Source organism: Melanotaenia boesemani, chromosome 2 (genome assembly GCF_017639745.1).
Source record: "Melanotaenia boesemani isolate fMelBoe1 chromosome 2, fMelBoe1.pri, whole genome shotgun sequence".
NCBI classification, from domain to species: domain Eukaryota; kingdom Metazoa; phylum Chordata; class Actinopteri; order Atheriniformes; family Melanotaeniidae; genus Melanotaenia; species Melanotaenia boesemani.
Genome location: NC_055683.1, coordinates 785985 through 802675, shown reverse-complemented (window position 1 = coordinate 802675; position 16691 = coordinate 785985). Strand labels below are relative to the sequence as shown.

Sequence of the window (16691 nt, the reverse complement as noted above, 5' to 3'; positions counted from 1 at the left end):
ACTCTACTGCAGCTTCTGTACAAGCTACTGAGTTGTCAAATGGATTGAGTCAAATCTTCATATATCAATATCTTTTGGAACTGTAAGGAGCGACTCAGACCTGATGGTCTGCATCCAAATCTAACTGGATGCAGATTACTTGGTGCACACTTGCGTCATGCTGTTGGGACGGCAAACCCAAACATGATGTACAGATAAGAGTGAAGGACACAGCAGAGAAGAGATCAACTCCCAGCTCTCCCCCCTCACAGACCCTCTTCTCCACATCACCCAAGGTCTTCAAAGCATGTCTCTATCCCGGACCGGACCCCAGCGACCACCATCTACCAAGAAATACAGGGCTCCCCCTCCTCCCCCTCCTCCTCCTCCTCTTAGATCATCTGTCCTGACCGAGCAGGGCACGGGAGGATGTGCAGGAGGTTCCCAGAGCAGAATTCACAACAAAGATAACATGCCGTGATGCGTTCAGGGTCCTTGCTGTAGTTTTGCTACTACTGACAGCTGTTCTGAGATCAAACCTGGACCCAGTAGGATTCCTGTGTTAGTAAAATAAGGAATCGAACACGGTCAGTTTGTGGGGTGAACTGATCTAGTCTGTTAACTGTACCTTGTAAAACTCAGAATACAATAGAGATCAGTGTAAACTTCATAAAGCTGCTGTACTTAATGTTAGATCTCTGTCCAACAATCACTGTTAGTTAATGACTTCATCATTTCTCACAGTTTAGATTTTCTTTTTCTGACAGAAACATGGTTAACAGAAGACACAAGTGCTACAGTTCTTAATGAAACAGTACCCCCTCATTTTAGTTTTATGAATAAATGTCGAAACGAGAGGAAAGGGGGAGGAGAAGCTGCCTTATTTAAAGATTCATTCCAGTGTAAAGAAATTTCATTTGCTGATTTTACTTCTTTTGAATATCTTAGTTTTATTTTAAGGGGCATTCCTAAAATCCTATTTCTAATCATCTACAGACGTCCAGGACACTGTGTAAATTTTATTGATGAATTTTCTGAATTATTGTCGGTTATCTCTACTGATTTTAACCATTTCATCTTAACTGGGGATTTTAACATCCACATAGATAACATGACGGATGGTAATGTCAAGGAATTTTCTTCCATATTGGATGTTTGGTTTGTGGCAACATGTAAAAGAACCGACCCACATTCGAGGTCACATTCTGGACCTGGTTATTTCAAAGGGTGTTTATATTTCTTCTGTAGCTGTCACTGACTCGGCCTTGTCTGACCATTTTTGTATTTTGTTTGATTTACTGATCACTCAGAATGTCCAACCAACCTGCTCCTCCGTTAGGAAGAGGTACATTAATGAAAGAACAAGTGCTAAGTTTGTGGAGGCCAAAGCTATGTTACCAACAACCAGCGCAGAGTCAGTTGATAGACTCCTGGATCATTTCATTCTGAAAGTCTTGAATGTAATGGATGCTGTTGTACCAATAAGAATCAAGAGCACTTTGATCAAACAGAAAACACCATGGAGAAACACCACTGTGGTTACCAGCCTAAAAAGAGAATGCAGAAAAACTGAGCAGAAATGGCGGAAAAATAAACTTCAAATTTACTATGAGCTGTACAAACAAAGCCTGCGTAACTATAACAATGAGCTGTGAAGGCCAGAGAGCTGCATTTATCTGAAATGATTAACAGGAATGTCAACAATTGTAGCAAATTAAAGCAATTAGGCAAAATATTAATTCCACACAGTCAAACAAGAAAACTAGTCTGTGTCTAAAACCTGGAAATAATTCTGATGTCATGTCGCAATTTAAAATGGTGAATTTAAAAACCCTACAAGAAACAGTTGCGGAACAGATAGCTGATATTAGGCCTCCTAAAGAAAAGGACTCTAGACGCCTCTATAATTAACAACTATAGACCGTCTCTATGGGCTCAATATTAAGTCATAAAGATTTTGCAGTTGTAAATGAATGCTTGCACATAATCTCAGAGTTTGCGTCTGTAAATCAAGCTTGTCACCCTGTAAAAACAATCTGCCTGAAAAATTCAAGTGTGCAAATGTGCAGAAAAGGTGTTTGCGTGGTTGTAAAAAAGATTTGTATTTGTGGGGGAAAAAATAAAGTTCTTTTGCGAAAACCCTGTTCATAGATGCAAAGCACCAAACTGCGTGCGAGCCTCTGAAGTTGCGGTTCCGAATTTTGTCTCTGTCTTTACACTTCTATCTGATTGGATGGTGACAAATCAAACTGTCCAATCAGAGCGCAGGTGGCTTCCTGTCCTTCCGCACCGCTGCAGACTCTTAAAGGGGAGTAGAGTTTCAACTATCGACGAAGGCGCGAGTACGTCTGTTACACCGGTGGGTTCTAATTTTAAATATAGCTGGAATAAAAGTTCATATTTTATGTCACAACTTTATTGAAGCATTCAGTTGTTTTAGTGTCGCTCCAACTAAGTTGTCCTTGTGTATCTTCTTAGTTAAGAATTGCGGCCTATATATATTTTTTCTTAAATGAAGATCAGCTTTTCCGGTTTATATTAGCCTCACGATGTGATAGCTGACAAATCAGCAATTACTAACTCCAGTTAGGGATGGTGAAACCGAGGCCTCATGAATCATCGAGCCAACTTTGACCCAAATGCATGAAAATGGCTTAGTGTTCTGAATCATTTGACCATATTAAAGAGCTCCATCTGCTGGCTGTGGGCGTCTACATCAGAAGGTCAGCGTTGCAGTTGACACCTCACATCTGTCATCCCTATCTCAACTTGGAATACTTGTTCAATAAACGATACGTATTCTACCATGAGTGAATATTTATTTTCTGTAGTTCATAAATTATAAAGAGGGGTTATTAGGTAAGATTAGTAAAGGTAACAGAATTGTGGTGTAACTTAAGTAAACCAGTCTGTAATGACAATAGTTACTCACAGCAGGAGGGAAGGGTGCTTGTGCAACAGGGATAGTGATTGTGTTAGTAATTTTAGACAGTTGTAGGAAAATTGTTAACTGTTTTATGCGTCTTATTATTTATAATAAATATTGCAAATGCATCTTATCGTCTACCTCATGAGTTTGTTTTTCTTTTTTTTTGCATAGCTGATTGTTGTTGAATGTAGCACACTGCACATTTATGTACATAGATTATTTACTCCAAGTTTTTTTTATGTTATCTTTATCTTCTATCTAGTTTTTTTAATTGTTTATTTATTTTATAATGTTTTCTGGCATTCAGGGTGGACGGCAAAGTAAGATTTTCATGGTTCAGGGAAACTTGTTTCCTTACTGTGCAAATGACAAACACTTTGAATATTGAATCTTGAAATGTATTATGAGAAAAATGCTTTGGCAACTGTGTGATCTGTCATAATTTTTTATTTAAAAACGTATTTTCTCAATAATGTCAGGCTTCAGTCTGCTCCTCTTCTGGCACACTACCTCTCCAGCTTTGGAGAGGTTGCACCTGAAAGAAACACAATAACAAAATTGTAATTAACCAACTTTAAAATTATTAAAATTCTCTACTGATGATGATCAGAAACTAGCTCGACTGTCTAAGGTCCTGCAGTTTTCCTCTGCAGCTGCAGACCGAGACATTTCCTCAGATGCTTCTGGTTAAAGTTTGATGAATTTTAAAAGTCTGCTTTTTGCATGGCTATTAAAACATTTATATAAGGAGAAGGAAATAAAGCTTACCTGTGATGTTGAAGGCGCCGCCCGATCCGTCCTTCTCTCACACTCAGAGCTCCTTCAGCAGTAACCCTGGCAACGGCGTCTCGCGCAGACATTTGTTTCCCAAAATCTCTAAAAGCTAAGTGTGATCCAATATAAACTAATGCTGATGTGATGCTTTCCCTAATTTTGTTGTCAAAATGTAATGTCGCACAATGGCTCCTCTCAAAATCCCGCGATCTCCTCAGCGTTTGTAATCTCTCATTGAGAGATTGATTGAAGACAGGTCCCTTTGAAGATCCCGCATGCTGCTCAAAACGCGCTGATGAGGTAACGAGGCCTCGTTTGGTCTATCACGTGACTTTTGGCATGCTGAATCAATGCTCAGAGACAATAGGTGTGTCCCAATTCAGCGCAACACTTCTGTGTCACATGCTCGACACGTGATCGAGCAGATCGGCTTGAGCATAACATCCCTACCCACCGGTTTAACAGACGTACTCGCGCCTTCGTCGATAGTTGAAACTCTACTCCCCTTTAAGAGTCTGCAGCGGTGCGGAAGGACAGGAAGCCACCTGCGCTCTGATTGGACAGTTTGATTTGTCACCATCCAATCAGATAGAAGTGTAAAGACAGAGACAAAATTCGGAACCGCAACTTCAGAGGCTCGCACGCAGTTTGGTGCTTTGCATCTATGAACAGGGTTTTCACAAAAGAACTTTATTTTTTCCCCCACAAATACAAATCTTTTTTACAACCACGCAAACACCTTTTCTGCACATTTGCACACTTGAATTTTTCAGGCAGATTGTTTTTACAGGGTGACAAGCTTGATTTACAGACGCAAACTCTGAGATTATGTGCAAGCATTCATTTACAACTGCAAAATCTTTATGACTTAATATTGAGCCCATACGTCTCTAACCTCTTCTATTTCCAAGATTATAGAGAAAGTTGTCACGGATCAGCAAACTGGACCACAAATAAGTTGGAGCTGAGGAATAGGTGAAAACAGTTTTATTGAGGTGATGAGAACTTCAGCAGGGAAATCAGGTCTGGTTTGTGCAGTCAGCTTAGCCTGTAGGTGGGAGAGCTCAGGTGAGAATCCAGCCAGGATAAACAGGAATGTACGATAGATATTGCTCATGTACCAGCAGCGGGGATGGAAACCAGCAGGATGGTTTTCAGGGACTGTGATGTTGTGATAGCAGCTCCGCCGGGGCTGTGGGAACTGCAGAACCAGAAAGATAGTTAGTTTGCTCTGATAATTACAGAAGGGGGTAATCCAGGCTGAATAAGATCTTCGGGAATCCTCCAGAGTTCTCCGATGGCCTGGGGCAAAATCCGTAATCCAAAATCCAAATCCTGAGCACAGTCCAAGGGTCAGAGTACCGGTCAGAAAGAATCACAGGCAGAGTCAACAGACAGGGAGCAGGCAGAATCGGGTCATCCAGGTCGAAATACAGGTCAAGGATCAAAGACAGAGTGGCAGGGTTTACCAGACAGGGAGCAGGCTGATTCAGGATATCCAGGTCCAAAAACGGGTCACAGGTCAGAGATCAGGTTGGCAAGCAAGGGAGAAAGGCTGGAAGCATACAAGGAAAAACCAAGACGATCTGGCAGAGAAGAACTGTCACAGACTGGTATATAAGGAGCCCAGACCAGGTGGAGTGCATCAGCAATCAGCAGAGTTGGAGGGAGAATGCATTCAGGGATGGCTGGGAAAACTCAGCGCTGACCACGCACTGTGACAGAAAGTTGTATTTCACCAGCTTCATGACTTTTTAAATGAAAGTGGAAATCTTGATAAATTCCAGTCCGGCTTCCGACCTCATCACAGCCCTGAAACAGCTCTGGTCACAGTGGTAAAAGACTGGTCTAGTATCAGTCCTGGTTCTGTTGGATCTCAGTGCTGCGTTTGACACTGTAGATCACAGAATCCTATTTTCAGGCTGGAAAACTGGGTTGGACTTTCTGGAGCGGTCCTTAACTGGTTCAGGTCCTATTTAGAAGGCCGGAGTTATTTTGTTACGATCGGCAGCTATGAATCCGACCGAGTGGCCATGACTTGTGGAGTCCCCCAGGGGTCAGTCCTTGGACCTCTTCTGTTCAACTTGTATCTGCTCCCTTTGGGTCAAATATTACAGAACTATAGCATTTATTATCAAAGTTATGCAGATGATACACAACTTTAATAAACACCTGGATGAAGGAGAATTTTCTACAATTAATGAAGACAAAACTGAGATTATTCTGTTTGGTAGCAAAGAGAAGAGGGTCAGCATTGGTAAACACCTGGAGACTCAGGCTCTTAAAACCACCGACCAAGTTGGTAACCTTGGAGTGTTGATAGACTCAGACTTTCAGCAGCCACATCAAAGCTGGTCTTTAACAGGACTTTCTAAAAAGAGCATTAAACATCTGCAGCTCATCCAGAACGCTGCTGCTAGAGTTTTAACCAGGACTAAGAGATCTGAACACATCACACCAGTTTTGAAATCTTTACACTGGCTTCCAGTCAGTCACAGAATAGATTTTAAAACCCTTCTGATTGTTTACAAATCCCAGAATGGTTTAGGCCCAGAATACATCTGTGATATGTTCAGAGAATATAAACCTAGCAGAGCTCTTAGATCCAAAGACTCTGGTCAACTAGTCCAGACCAGAGTCCAGACTAAACATGGAGAAGCAGCATTTAGCTGTTATGCTGCAAACAAATGGAAAAAACTGCCAGTGGAGATTAAACTTTCACCAAATATAGACATTTTTAAATCCAGGTTAAAACATTTATTTTCTAATGCGCCTATGCATAAAATCTGCACGGAAACTTTTCAACTTGTCTTGCTTATAATCATTTTAATGTAATTTATTATTTTATTGTGATTATGTGTTGATGCCTTTTACTATTTTTAAATGTCTGTAATGTTTTTGTTTTATATAAAGCACTTTGAATTGTCCTGTACATGAAATGTGCTATACAAATAAACTGCCTTGCCTTTTATCCAGCTCAGGACAAACATCCCAGCAACGGGTCTGTCTGTCTGTCTGTCTGTCTGTCTGTCTGTATGTCTGTCTGTATGTCTGTCTGACTGTCTGTCTGTCTGTCTTTCTGTCTGTCTGTCTGTCTGACTGAATGACTGTCTGTCTGTCTGTCTGACTGTCTGTCTGTCTTTCTGTCTGTCTTTCTGTCTGTCTGTCTTTCTGTCTGTCTTTCTGTCTGTCTTTCTGTCTGTCTGTCTGTCTGTCTTTCTGTCTGTCTTTCTATCTGACTGTCTGTCTGTCTGTCTTTCTGTCTGACTGTCTGTCTGTCTGTCTGTCTGTCTGTCTGTCTGTCTGTTTGACTGTCTGTCTGACTGTCTGTCTGTCTGTCTTTCTGTAATGACTGTCAGACTGTCTGTCTGTGCAGGATGGACGCCTGAGGCCTGGAGACCAACTCATTGCCATCAACAAGGAGTCCTTGATAGGTGTGACTCACGAAGAGGCCAGGAGCATGCTGAACAAGGTCAAATTCAGGTAATTACACCCTCACCAAGCTCAGCATTCATGTTGTATCTTAGATCCCGTTAGAAACCTCCGGTCATGTTTTTGTCTGTAGCCAAGACGGTTCAGTGGAGATCGCCTTCATCCCGAGTAAAGGGCTCTTTCCAAGCAGTACATCTCTTCACAACGGAGTCCAGAGAGCCACCGGCAACAGCTACAACCCTGCACGTCTGAAGGTCCACATCAGATCACCTGAGGTCAGCTCCACATCTTCCACGGCTTCCATCCTGATGAAGCAGCTGCCGGACCAGTTTACTGAGAGACGAGTGGATGGAAGAGAGAGATTAAGAAAGTTTAGAGAAACATTTGACATTGTAATGCAAGACTAGATTCTTCTGCTTCTTGGTGTCCAAATAAAAGCATTACTCACTTTAATTTAGGGTTGAAATGAAGAAAAGCTGTTTATTAGTCACAAAACGTGTTCTTCTTGCTTTTATTTAGCATTAAATCAGGTCTGGTAAAGCAAACAAGATGTAGATAGTTTAATGATGTCGGCTCTGGTTTTCTGTCTAGATCTGTGCAGAGGAGCCAGCTCCCATGTCCTCACCCTCCCCGGACATCTGCCCTCCAGATATCAATGTTTCAGGTACGCCTCGCATTTACAGATGCTCCACGCCTATGTTTCTGTTAGTTAAACCGACAGAACTTGCGTTTGCCACTTTTAACATCAGTAAAAACACATGGTGGCTTTTGTCCTGAAGCTACCATGAAACACACAAAGTTCCCATTCATTTTTACTTTTTCACTTCCTTGTCATGTGGGAGTGGTTGCCATCAGGTGATATAGACGCAGTTCTGGAAAAAATAAGAGACCACTGCAGCTTCTGCTTCCATCGAGTATCATACCAGAGACAAGCTGGTTCTGCTTCATGGGGACGACACTGCCATCTGAGGGGAAACACTTCATCACTGGCTGCAAATGTTGACATCAAATGAACTTCAAACTGAGACTGGGATGAAGTACATGGCAGGATGGATGTTGGATGGTTGCATGTTAGAGCCCTAAAACACATAGAAGGCTACCCTAGGAAACATTGTGTTCCCCAGCAGGGCGATTCTCCAGACTGCACGGTCCACATCTTAGGCATCATGTCCAGATCTGAACCTGGAAAACTTGAAATGACCCCTGCAGGAAGAGGGAAGGTCACAAACCATCAAGCAGAGCAGAGCAGTCTGATGTTCAGCTGAAAGCGAGGTAGAAGGTTTCCCACGGCCATGGGAGAAGCTGCTGGAGAGTTTTCCATCAAACACTGATTTCAGATGCTCTGTAGTCTAAAACTTGATCATACAAATGTGGATAAAACCAGGAGATGTTAAAGGAATATGTATCTGTAGACTTCATCCTGTAGTCCATCACTAAACACAAGTTAACAAAGAAAATAAACTCCCAGTTTAAATTAGACGCCTAAGCAGCTGGTCTGAGGACGACGGGAACATTTCCTCCCCATGTCAGATTAGGAGAGGGCGGGATTTAATTAAAACCGCTACAGGACACCTCAGAGAAACAAGAACGGGAAGATTGTTAAAAGATTGGAGTTATAGTTGCACTGAATTCTTTTTTTACTTATCTTGGCAGTTTATTTAAGGAAGAAGAATAAAGAAGCATTAAGGAACCTGAAGGTTGATTCACCGGGTTAGACAGGTTCAGATGAAACTAGCACAATATCTACCTCCTTCTTTACATGCTTAATTAATGTAAAATATTTCTAAGAGTGATTCAACAGTGGAGCAATCTCTCTGTCTGTAATCACGGATTATGTTTACATACCCAGAAATATGACGTGCACCCTCTGTCATGGAGGATTTATGGTTTACTGACCTGAAAAGAGCCACAGATGCATATTAGTGAGCCTCCTACCCTCAGCCATGGAGCACAGCAGGAAGTACCCAGATTACTGCACAGTAAAAACTTATTTAGGTCAAATTAAACTTCAGAAAAGTCCTTACTTGGAGAAAAACAAGAGGTTTTAATTGTGTTCTTGCTCCTCTTCTTTGCTCTTTGCTCTGGTTAGTTAATTTAGTTAAAGTTATAAACAGCCGTCCAGTAAAATGAATTATTTAAGACACAACTGCTTCATATTTCTATCAGAATATAATTTTTCTATAAATTAAACAGTAGGTCAAGTTTTTAAATAAATGTGTTCTAAAAGGGCAGTTTCCCTTAAGCCTGTTGTAGAACCGGCATTATTTACTATCTAGTAGATTATTTACTATCTAGTAGTGAAATTACTGGTGGTGGAATGAGTGAACTGCTGGGAGCAGTGGGAATAAAGGATACATGAAATCCTCCTGCTGTAATGATACATACGACAACAATGGCTAAAAATAACATTAAACTGTGTGTTTCTGTAGAAGAAAATGTGCTTTATAACTAAAAATAATGGGAAGATCTGAGCCAGACCAGCAGCCCTGGTGTGGGGTCACCCATGGCCTCTGGCTGGAAGCCACCTGACAGCCGGTCCAAATCCTATTGACCAGGATTACCACAGCCAAGGTTGTATCCTAGGTGCTGTGACCACTTCACTCCTCTGCCAGCCTCTTATTGGTTGAGCCAGTTGCTAGCTGTGACAGATGTCAGCATTTGGAGGGTAAGTGAGCACAGGGATACTGACTGCATTGGTTTCCCATGTTTTCTGTGAATTATCCCAAAGATCAAAGAAGGAAGAAAAGCTGCAGCCTCAGTGTGTGAATGGATGAATGTGATGTATATTGTAAAGTGCTTTGGGTAAAAGCGCTATATAAATACAGACCATTTACCATGTAGTGTAGGACTTTCTGCTTTGCTTCAACGCGAGCAGTTACTGTGTATAGAAACGTATTAGTCCAAGAACAGAACCTGCTGCACCGCCATGTGGTGAGTGGAAGATGTTAGGTTTCCAAACTGGAATCTGCCGGATAAATCCAGTTTCTATCAATCCTAATACAGGCTGTAGCTTCCGTAGAAACATGGTATACTCAGGAATATCCTGACCTGATTACAAAATACCCTCACTGCGAAAGATTTGCTTCAATGCTTCGTTTAACCGTATAAATAAGTACTGCTCAGTGGTCACAGTGAAACACTTCCTATGGCTTCTTCTGCCTCTTTCTGAGAATTAACATCATCCTCATTACCTCTGCCAGCATCTCCATGTTTGTTATTGTCTGAAAGTGACTTCAGAACACTGAGGGGAGCTCTGCACTGCCCTCTGGTGGCTGGATCAGCTAACAACCATGCTAACATAAGGTACGCATGAGGACACCAACATTCTATTGTCTCTAAACTGGGTTTACAACAAACGATTTTCACAGTCAGACTAAAAACTGAAAGTCTTTAGTAAATCTAAGAGTCTTACTAGAGTTGCAGTGTTCCCGTCATCTCTATCGTTAGATTTAACGTGATAATCTGTGCTTTTTCATGTCAGTCTTTCCTTAGTCTTGGGTCTGCGACAATATCAAATGTATTTGATATTATCGCAAATCACAGTGACGTAACACGATCAACAACCAATAGATGAGCTCTGACAAAAGCACAAACAGGAATCCTGACAGTCACAAATACAACTAAAATGGACGAACAAATAAATCAAATAAAAAATTATTAATAATAATAATGCTAAAATGATAAATAGATATAAATAAATAAAAATTGACGAAGCAGAACCGGTGTTGGACCGTCCAGAAAGAGGAGTAGATGATGGAGAAGATCAGCCCTGTTTGATATCCAACATATCACAAAAATGCTAAAAGAATTTAGTTGTAGTCTTGTAAATAGTGACCCCACAAGATTCAGTCTTTGTAAAATCTCATTCTGAGCCATAAGACTCTAAACACTCGTCGTTAGATGTGAGCAGGTGTGAGCTGATAGTTTTCTAGAGTCTTTTCCAAATATTTTTCCAGTCTTCTGATATAAGCCCAGCATTAGTCTGACTCATCCTCAAAAAGCCCAGGTTTGACCCCTCAGAGCCAAAAAGTTACAGGCCCATATCAAAACTTCCATTTGTTTCCAAAATTGGGAAAGTTAGGGGCAGGCCAGCTGATGGCCTTTATGGAGCAGGATGATTTTTATGATCATCTTCAACCAGGTTTTGGGAGAATGCTCCACTGATTCTGCTCTAGGGAAAGTCTCCAGAGATGTGATGGTGGCTGCAGACTTGGGTCGCTGCACAGTTCTGGTTTTGCTGAACTTACCGTCTGCTTTTGGTATAGACCACAGTATACTGATGAATTGACTTAAATCAGAGATGGGTCTGGATCTGTCCTCCAGTGGTTTTCCTCATATATAAAAGGAAGAACTTGTAATGTTTTTATGAACAACCTAATGCCTGATGTGTCCAGCCTGTTTTGTGGGGTTCCCCAGGGTTCTGTTCTTGGTCCTGTTGTGTTTTTGTTGTACCTGATGTCTCTTGGTCAGCTGATTTGTGATTTTAAAAATGTGTCCTGTCACTTTTACGCTGATAATATTCAGCTGTAATGTTCCTTCAGTGACTCCTGGGATGTTTGTCTTATATAAAAATCTATCTCTCTTCAAATTACTTTCAGATAAATTCAAGCAAAACAGAAACTCTGATCATTGCTCCCTATAAAAAGAACCCCTGATCAAAAACCATCTTGGTGCTCTGGGCTCATCTGTTAAAACCAGCCTCAGAAACCTCAAGGTTGTGTGTGATTTAGTTGTCTTTGGAGGGTCGTAACAGCTGACTAGAAATAGTTTCATCATGTGCGATCTGTCTCTAAAGTTTGGAGAATGATGTCAGAATCAGATTCTGAAATGATCATTCATATTTTTATCTCAAATTGATTACTGTAATTCTGTTTTCACTCGTTTCACTAAGGCAACTCACCTGACTTCAGCTAGTGCAGAACTCTGCCTCCAGACTACTGACAGGTCACCCCTGTTTTATTTCCAGTCACATTTCATATTTACTTTAAAATGTTAGTTTTGACTTTCCAGGCGTTATGTGGTCAGGGCCCCAGCATATTGCATGCTTGCTGTATATATTCATGATTAAACAGTAAAGATATACGTTTCCCATTGGAACTGATAACTTACATTATATCCACTAAACTTCCTAAACAGACGTTCAGGTAAACGCTGATGCTCCAGACTGTAAGATAATTATATTCACTGACCACAGATCTTTTCTGTTTCTCTAATTATTCACTCAAGTTTTCAAATTGTCTTCGGTGTCTCTCATCCTCTTACTTGCATGCTTACTCTATCTTTAATAATAGTTGGTGATAGCATAGCGGCGGGAGGGGGGCGTGCAGACACAGATGTCACCATCACCGCAGTGTGCAGCCATATATATCTGGGACAAACAAATTCATCATATTAATAATAGGCATGAGCTCTCTGCCCTCCTCTTTCATGCTATTTCATATAATCATCCATCTTTCTTCCACTACCCTCTCTTTAATCATCTGCTTTTTATTCCCTACCACACACACCTAATCACTACAGCCAGGCACTTCCACTCCAATCCAACAAGAATCAGTCCATCCTCTCTGATTTTACAGATAATCCAATGATATTTGTCCTGTCATTGTGGCCTCATCTGCTCTCTCCTCATTCCGTCAAGAGCTCCTGTATTTTCTGCTTGTATTTTTCTGTAGAGAAATTTTTATAACCCTTCCTGTTTCTTTTTTGCAGAAATATTTCTTCCCTCAGTTTTGTCGTCTTGTCATCTTTCTTTTTTGTCTTTGTCTAGGTTCAACCAGCCAGAGGTCCCCAACAGGGGGGAAACCAAAGATAACCCTGGACCCCTACATACGGCTCAAATCTGATAAGTTGGATCTGGTGAGTTTTTTCAAGTTGTTGCAGCAATTTTATGGGCAGATAACTGCTCAGGAACTCAGGAGCTGTTAGCAGTGAGGAGCGAAATAAAATCTGGTGTCAGGTACCAGAGACTGCTGTTTCATTCAGCTGTTCAAGGGGTTAAAGTTCTGCTTCTAATCTCTGTAACTGACTTTACATTAACAGCTAAGATCAGAAGAATGCTTTATTCAGGCTGTGGGCCATTATTTTCATACATAACTAAATCTTTTTCTTTATGAAGTTTTCCTGTACAGGTTACTCCATATTATTTAACCAGAGAGTTCACCAGCATTAATGTGGTAGGAGTTTATATCCATGTTTTTTTTTTTTGTTTTTTAGTTTTAGTTTTTGAGCCACTACCCTGAAGATAAGACGCATTGGTGTTCACAACCCCCCCACACACAACAACATATTTGGAATTAATTGTGTGATATATGAGATAGGTCATCTTGCAGCATCCTCTAAATGTAAGACGGGAAAACTGTCAGAATCTTCATAAATAAAGAGGATAAAGTGGTTTTTGGCGGCTCACCTCTGTGACATGGCACCTTCATGCCCAGAATCAGCTTGTGTCATGGAGATAATGTCAGATTCAGATTTTGAATGTACCACATGCACAAAGTTTGTTGTTTATGAGTTAATGTGTTAATAATTAAGGTGCTAATTTCAAAGAGTTATCGCTTCATGAATGGTTAATTTTACAGCCCTGATAAAAATACCAAATGCATTTGAAAAATTTAGGCTATATATTTTTTAAAATGATCTGACAACCCCCCTGATATTATCTTTTTAACCCTTGGGGATCATGACCCCCACTTTGAAAACCACTGGTTTATACCTCATCCTCCACTTCTAGCTCGTCAGTCTCCTGAGATGTCCTCTGCCTTCACCTTTAATTTCTATCTCCTGAGATGTCCTCTGCCTCCATCTCTAGCCTGTTTGTCTCCTGAGACGTCCTCTGCCTCCACCACTAGCTCATCTGTCTACTGAGATAACTTCTGCCTCCACCTCTCACTCGCCTGTCTACTGAGATGTCTTCTGCCTCCACCTCTAGCTCGTCTGTCTACTGAGATGTCTTCTGCCTCCACCTCTCACTCGCCTGTCTTCTAATACGTTCTCTGACCCCACCATTAACTCTTTTATCTCCTGAGACATCCTCTGCCTCCACCTCTAGCTCGTCTGTCTCCTGAGACGTCATCTAACTTGACCTCCATTCCATCTGTCTCCTGAGACATCATCTACCTTTACCTCTAGCTCGTCTGTCTACTGAGATGTCCTCTGCCTCCACCTCTAGCTCGTCTGCCTACTGAGATGTCCTCTGCCTCCACCTCTAGCTTGTCTGTCTACTGAGATGTCCTCTGCCTCCACCACTAGCTCATCTGTCTACTGAGATGTCTTCTGCCTCCACCTCTCGCTTGTCTGTCTTCTAAGACGTTCTCTGCCTCCACCTTTAACTCTTTTATCTCCTGAGACATCCTCTGCCTCCACCTCTAGCTCATCTGTCTACTGAGATGTCTTCTGCCTCCACCTCTAGCTCGTCTGTCTACTGAGATGTCTTCTGCCTCCACCTCTCACTCGCCTGTCTTCTAATACGTTTTCTGACCCCACCATTAACTCTTTTATCTCCTGAGACATCCTCTGCCTCCACCTCTAGCTCGTCTGTCTCCTGAGATGTCATCTAACTTGACCTCCATTCCATCTGTCTCCTGAGACATCATCTACCTTTACCTCTAGCTCGTCTGTCTACTGAGATGTCCTCTGCCTCCACCTCTAGCTCGTCTGCCTACTGAGATGTCCTCTGCCTCCACCTCTAGCTTGTCTGTCTACTGAGATGTCCTCTGCTTCCACCTCTAGCTCGTCTGTCTCCTGAGACGTTCTCTGCCTCCACCTTTAACTCTTCTATCTCCTGAGACATCCTCTGTCTCCACCTTTAGCCTGCCTGTCTAATGAGACATCCTCTCCCTCAATCTATAGACTGTCTGTCTCCTGAGACATCCTCTGCCTCCACCTCTAGCCTGCATTTCTCATGAGAAATCCTCTCCCTCCTCCTATAGACCGTCTGTCTCCCAAGACATCTTTTGCCTCCACATCTAGCCCATCTGTTTCCTGAGACGTCCTACACATCTAGCCTGTCTGTCTTCCGGGACTTCTCATGCCTACACCTCTATCTTATCTGACTTCTGAGATGTCCTCTGCCTCCACCTCTGGCCCCTCAGTCTCCTACGATTGTGAAGAAACCGTTGGAGAAACTGAACCAGATAAAGACTGCAGATCCATATGGTTTCACTTCCAGGGTTCTGAAAACCTGTTCTAAACAACAATGGCAAATTCTTCAGCACCAGCCTGAGTCAGAAACTAGTTCCTGTGCCGTGGAAAACATCCTGTCTTGTTCCAGTAACTAATAAATCCCAAGCATCTGAACAAGATGACTACAGATCAGATATCTTAACATCTCACATCATGAAAGCCCTGCAGACTCTTATTGGCTCACCTCAATAAGCAGGTCATCACCTTTCAACCCATTACGGTTTGCTCATTATAATGTTCTTGCCATCATCTACCTGCTTCAGAGAGCCCACTCTCATCTGGACCAATCAGGCAGCACTTGGGGAACATGTTCTTCAATTTCTCCAGTGCTTTTAATAAAATTCAGCAAAGTTCTGGTTCTTTGCTTGGGATAATTCTGGTTCTGGTTCTGTGCTGTGGATAACTCTGGTTTTAGTTCTGTGCTGGGGATATCTCTGGTTCTGGTTCCATGCTGGGGATTACTCTAGTTTTGGTTCTGTACTGTGCATAACCCTGGTTCTGGTTCTGTGCTGGGGATAACTCTGGTCCTGGTTTTGTGTCAGGGATAACCCTGGTTATGGTTCTGTGCTGGGAATAACTCTGGCCCTGGTTCTGTGTTGGGGATAATTCTGGTTCTGTGCCAGGGATAACTCTAGTTTTGGTTGTGTGCTGGGGATAACCCTGGTTCTGGTTCTGTGCTGGGGATAACTCTGGTCCTGGTTTTGTGTCAGGGATAACCCTGGTTATGGTTCTGTGCTGGGAATAACTCTGGCCCTGGTTCTGTGTTGTGGATAATTCTGGTTCTGTGCCAGGGATAACTCTAGTTTTGGTTGTGTGCTGGGGATAACCCTGGTTCTGGTTCTGTGCTGGGGATAACTCTGGTCCTGGTTCTGTGTTGGGGATAACTCTGGTCCTGGTTCTGTGCTGTGGATAACTCTGGTCCTGTTTGGGATAACTCTGGTTTTAGTTCTGTGCTGGGGATAACCCTGGTTCTGTGCTGTGGATAACTCTGGTCCTGGTTCTGTGCTGGGCATAACCCTGGTTCTGGTTCTGTGCTGGGGATAACTCTGGTCCTGCTTCTGTGTTGGGGATAACTCTGGTCCTGGTTCTGTACTGGGGATAACTCTGGTTTTAGTTCTGTGCTGCGGACAACTATGGGTTTGGTTTTGTGTCTGGGATAACTCTGGTTTTGGTTCTGCGCTGGGGATACCCCTGGTCCTGGTTCTGTGTTGGGGATAATTCTGGCTCTGTGCTGGGGATAACTCTGGTCCTGGTTCTTTGTTGGGGATAACCCTGGTTTTGGTTCTGTGCTGTGGATAATTCTTGGTTTGGTTCTGTGTCTGGGATAACTCTGGTTTTGGTTCTGCGCTGGGGATACCCCTGGTCCTGGTTCTGTGTTGGGGATAACCCTGGTTTT

The 16691-nt window shown here is 42.3% G+C and overlaps 1 protein-coding gene and 2 long non-coding RNA genes across 5 annotated transcripts in view; 1 reads left to right on the top strand and 2 right to left on the bottom strand.

The window, feature by feature from the left end:
- The window catches only part of si:dkeyp-72e1.9 (syntaxin-binding protein 4), a 151425-nt gene that overhangs the window by 96679 nt on the left and 38055 nt on the right, over positions 1–16691 (top strand). For all 3 annotated transcript variants that reach the window (XM_042001208.1, XM_042001226.1, XM_042001215.1), the window contains exons 9-12: positions 7059–7165; positions 7248–7389; positions 7706–7778; positions 12882–12970. In XM_042001208.1, coding sequence (XP_041857142.1) covers positions 7059–7165; positions 7248–7389; positions 7706–7778; positions 12882–12970 — 411 coding nt within the window. The remainder of the gene's footprint in view (positions 1–7058; positions 7166–7247; positions 7390–7705; positions 7779–12881; positions 12971–16691) is intronic.
- Positions 4619–5210, bottom strand: LOC121650460. The gene is made up of 3 exons (XR_006012280.1): positions 5152–5210; positions 4804–4883; positions 4619–4730 (listed from the first exon to the last, which is right to left on the bottom strand). It is a non-coding gene; the product is annotated as an uncharacterized LOC121650460 (long non-coding RNA).
- On the bottom strand, positions 7371–9268 carry LOC121650484. The gene is made up of 3 exons (XR_006012286.1): positions 9139–9268; positions 8960–9010; positions 7371–7447 (listed from the first exon to the last, which is right to left on the bottom strand). It is a non-coding gene; the product is annotated as an uncharacterized LOC121650484 (long non-coding RNA).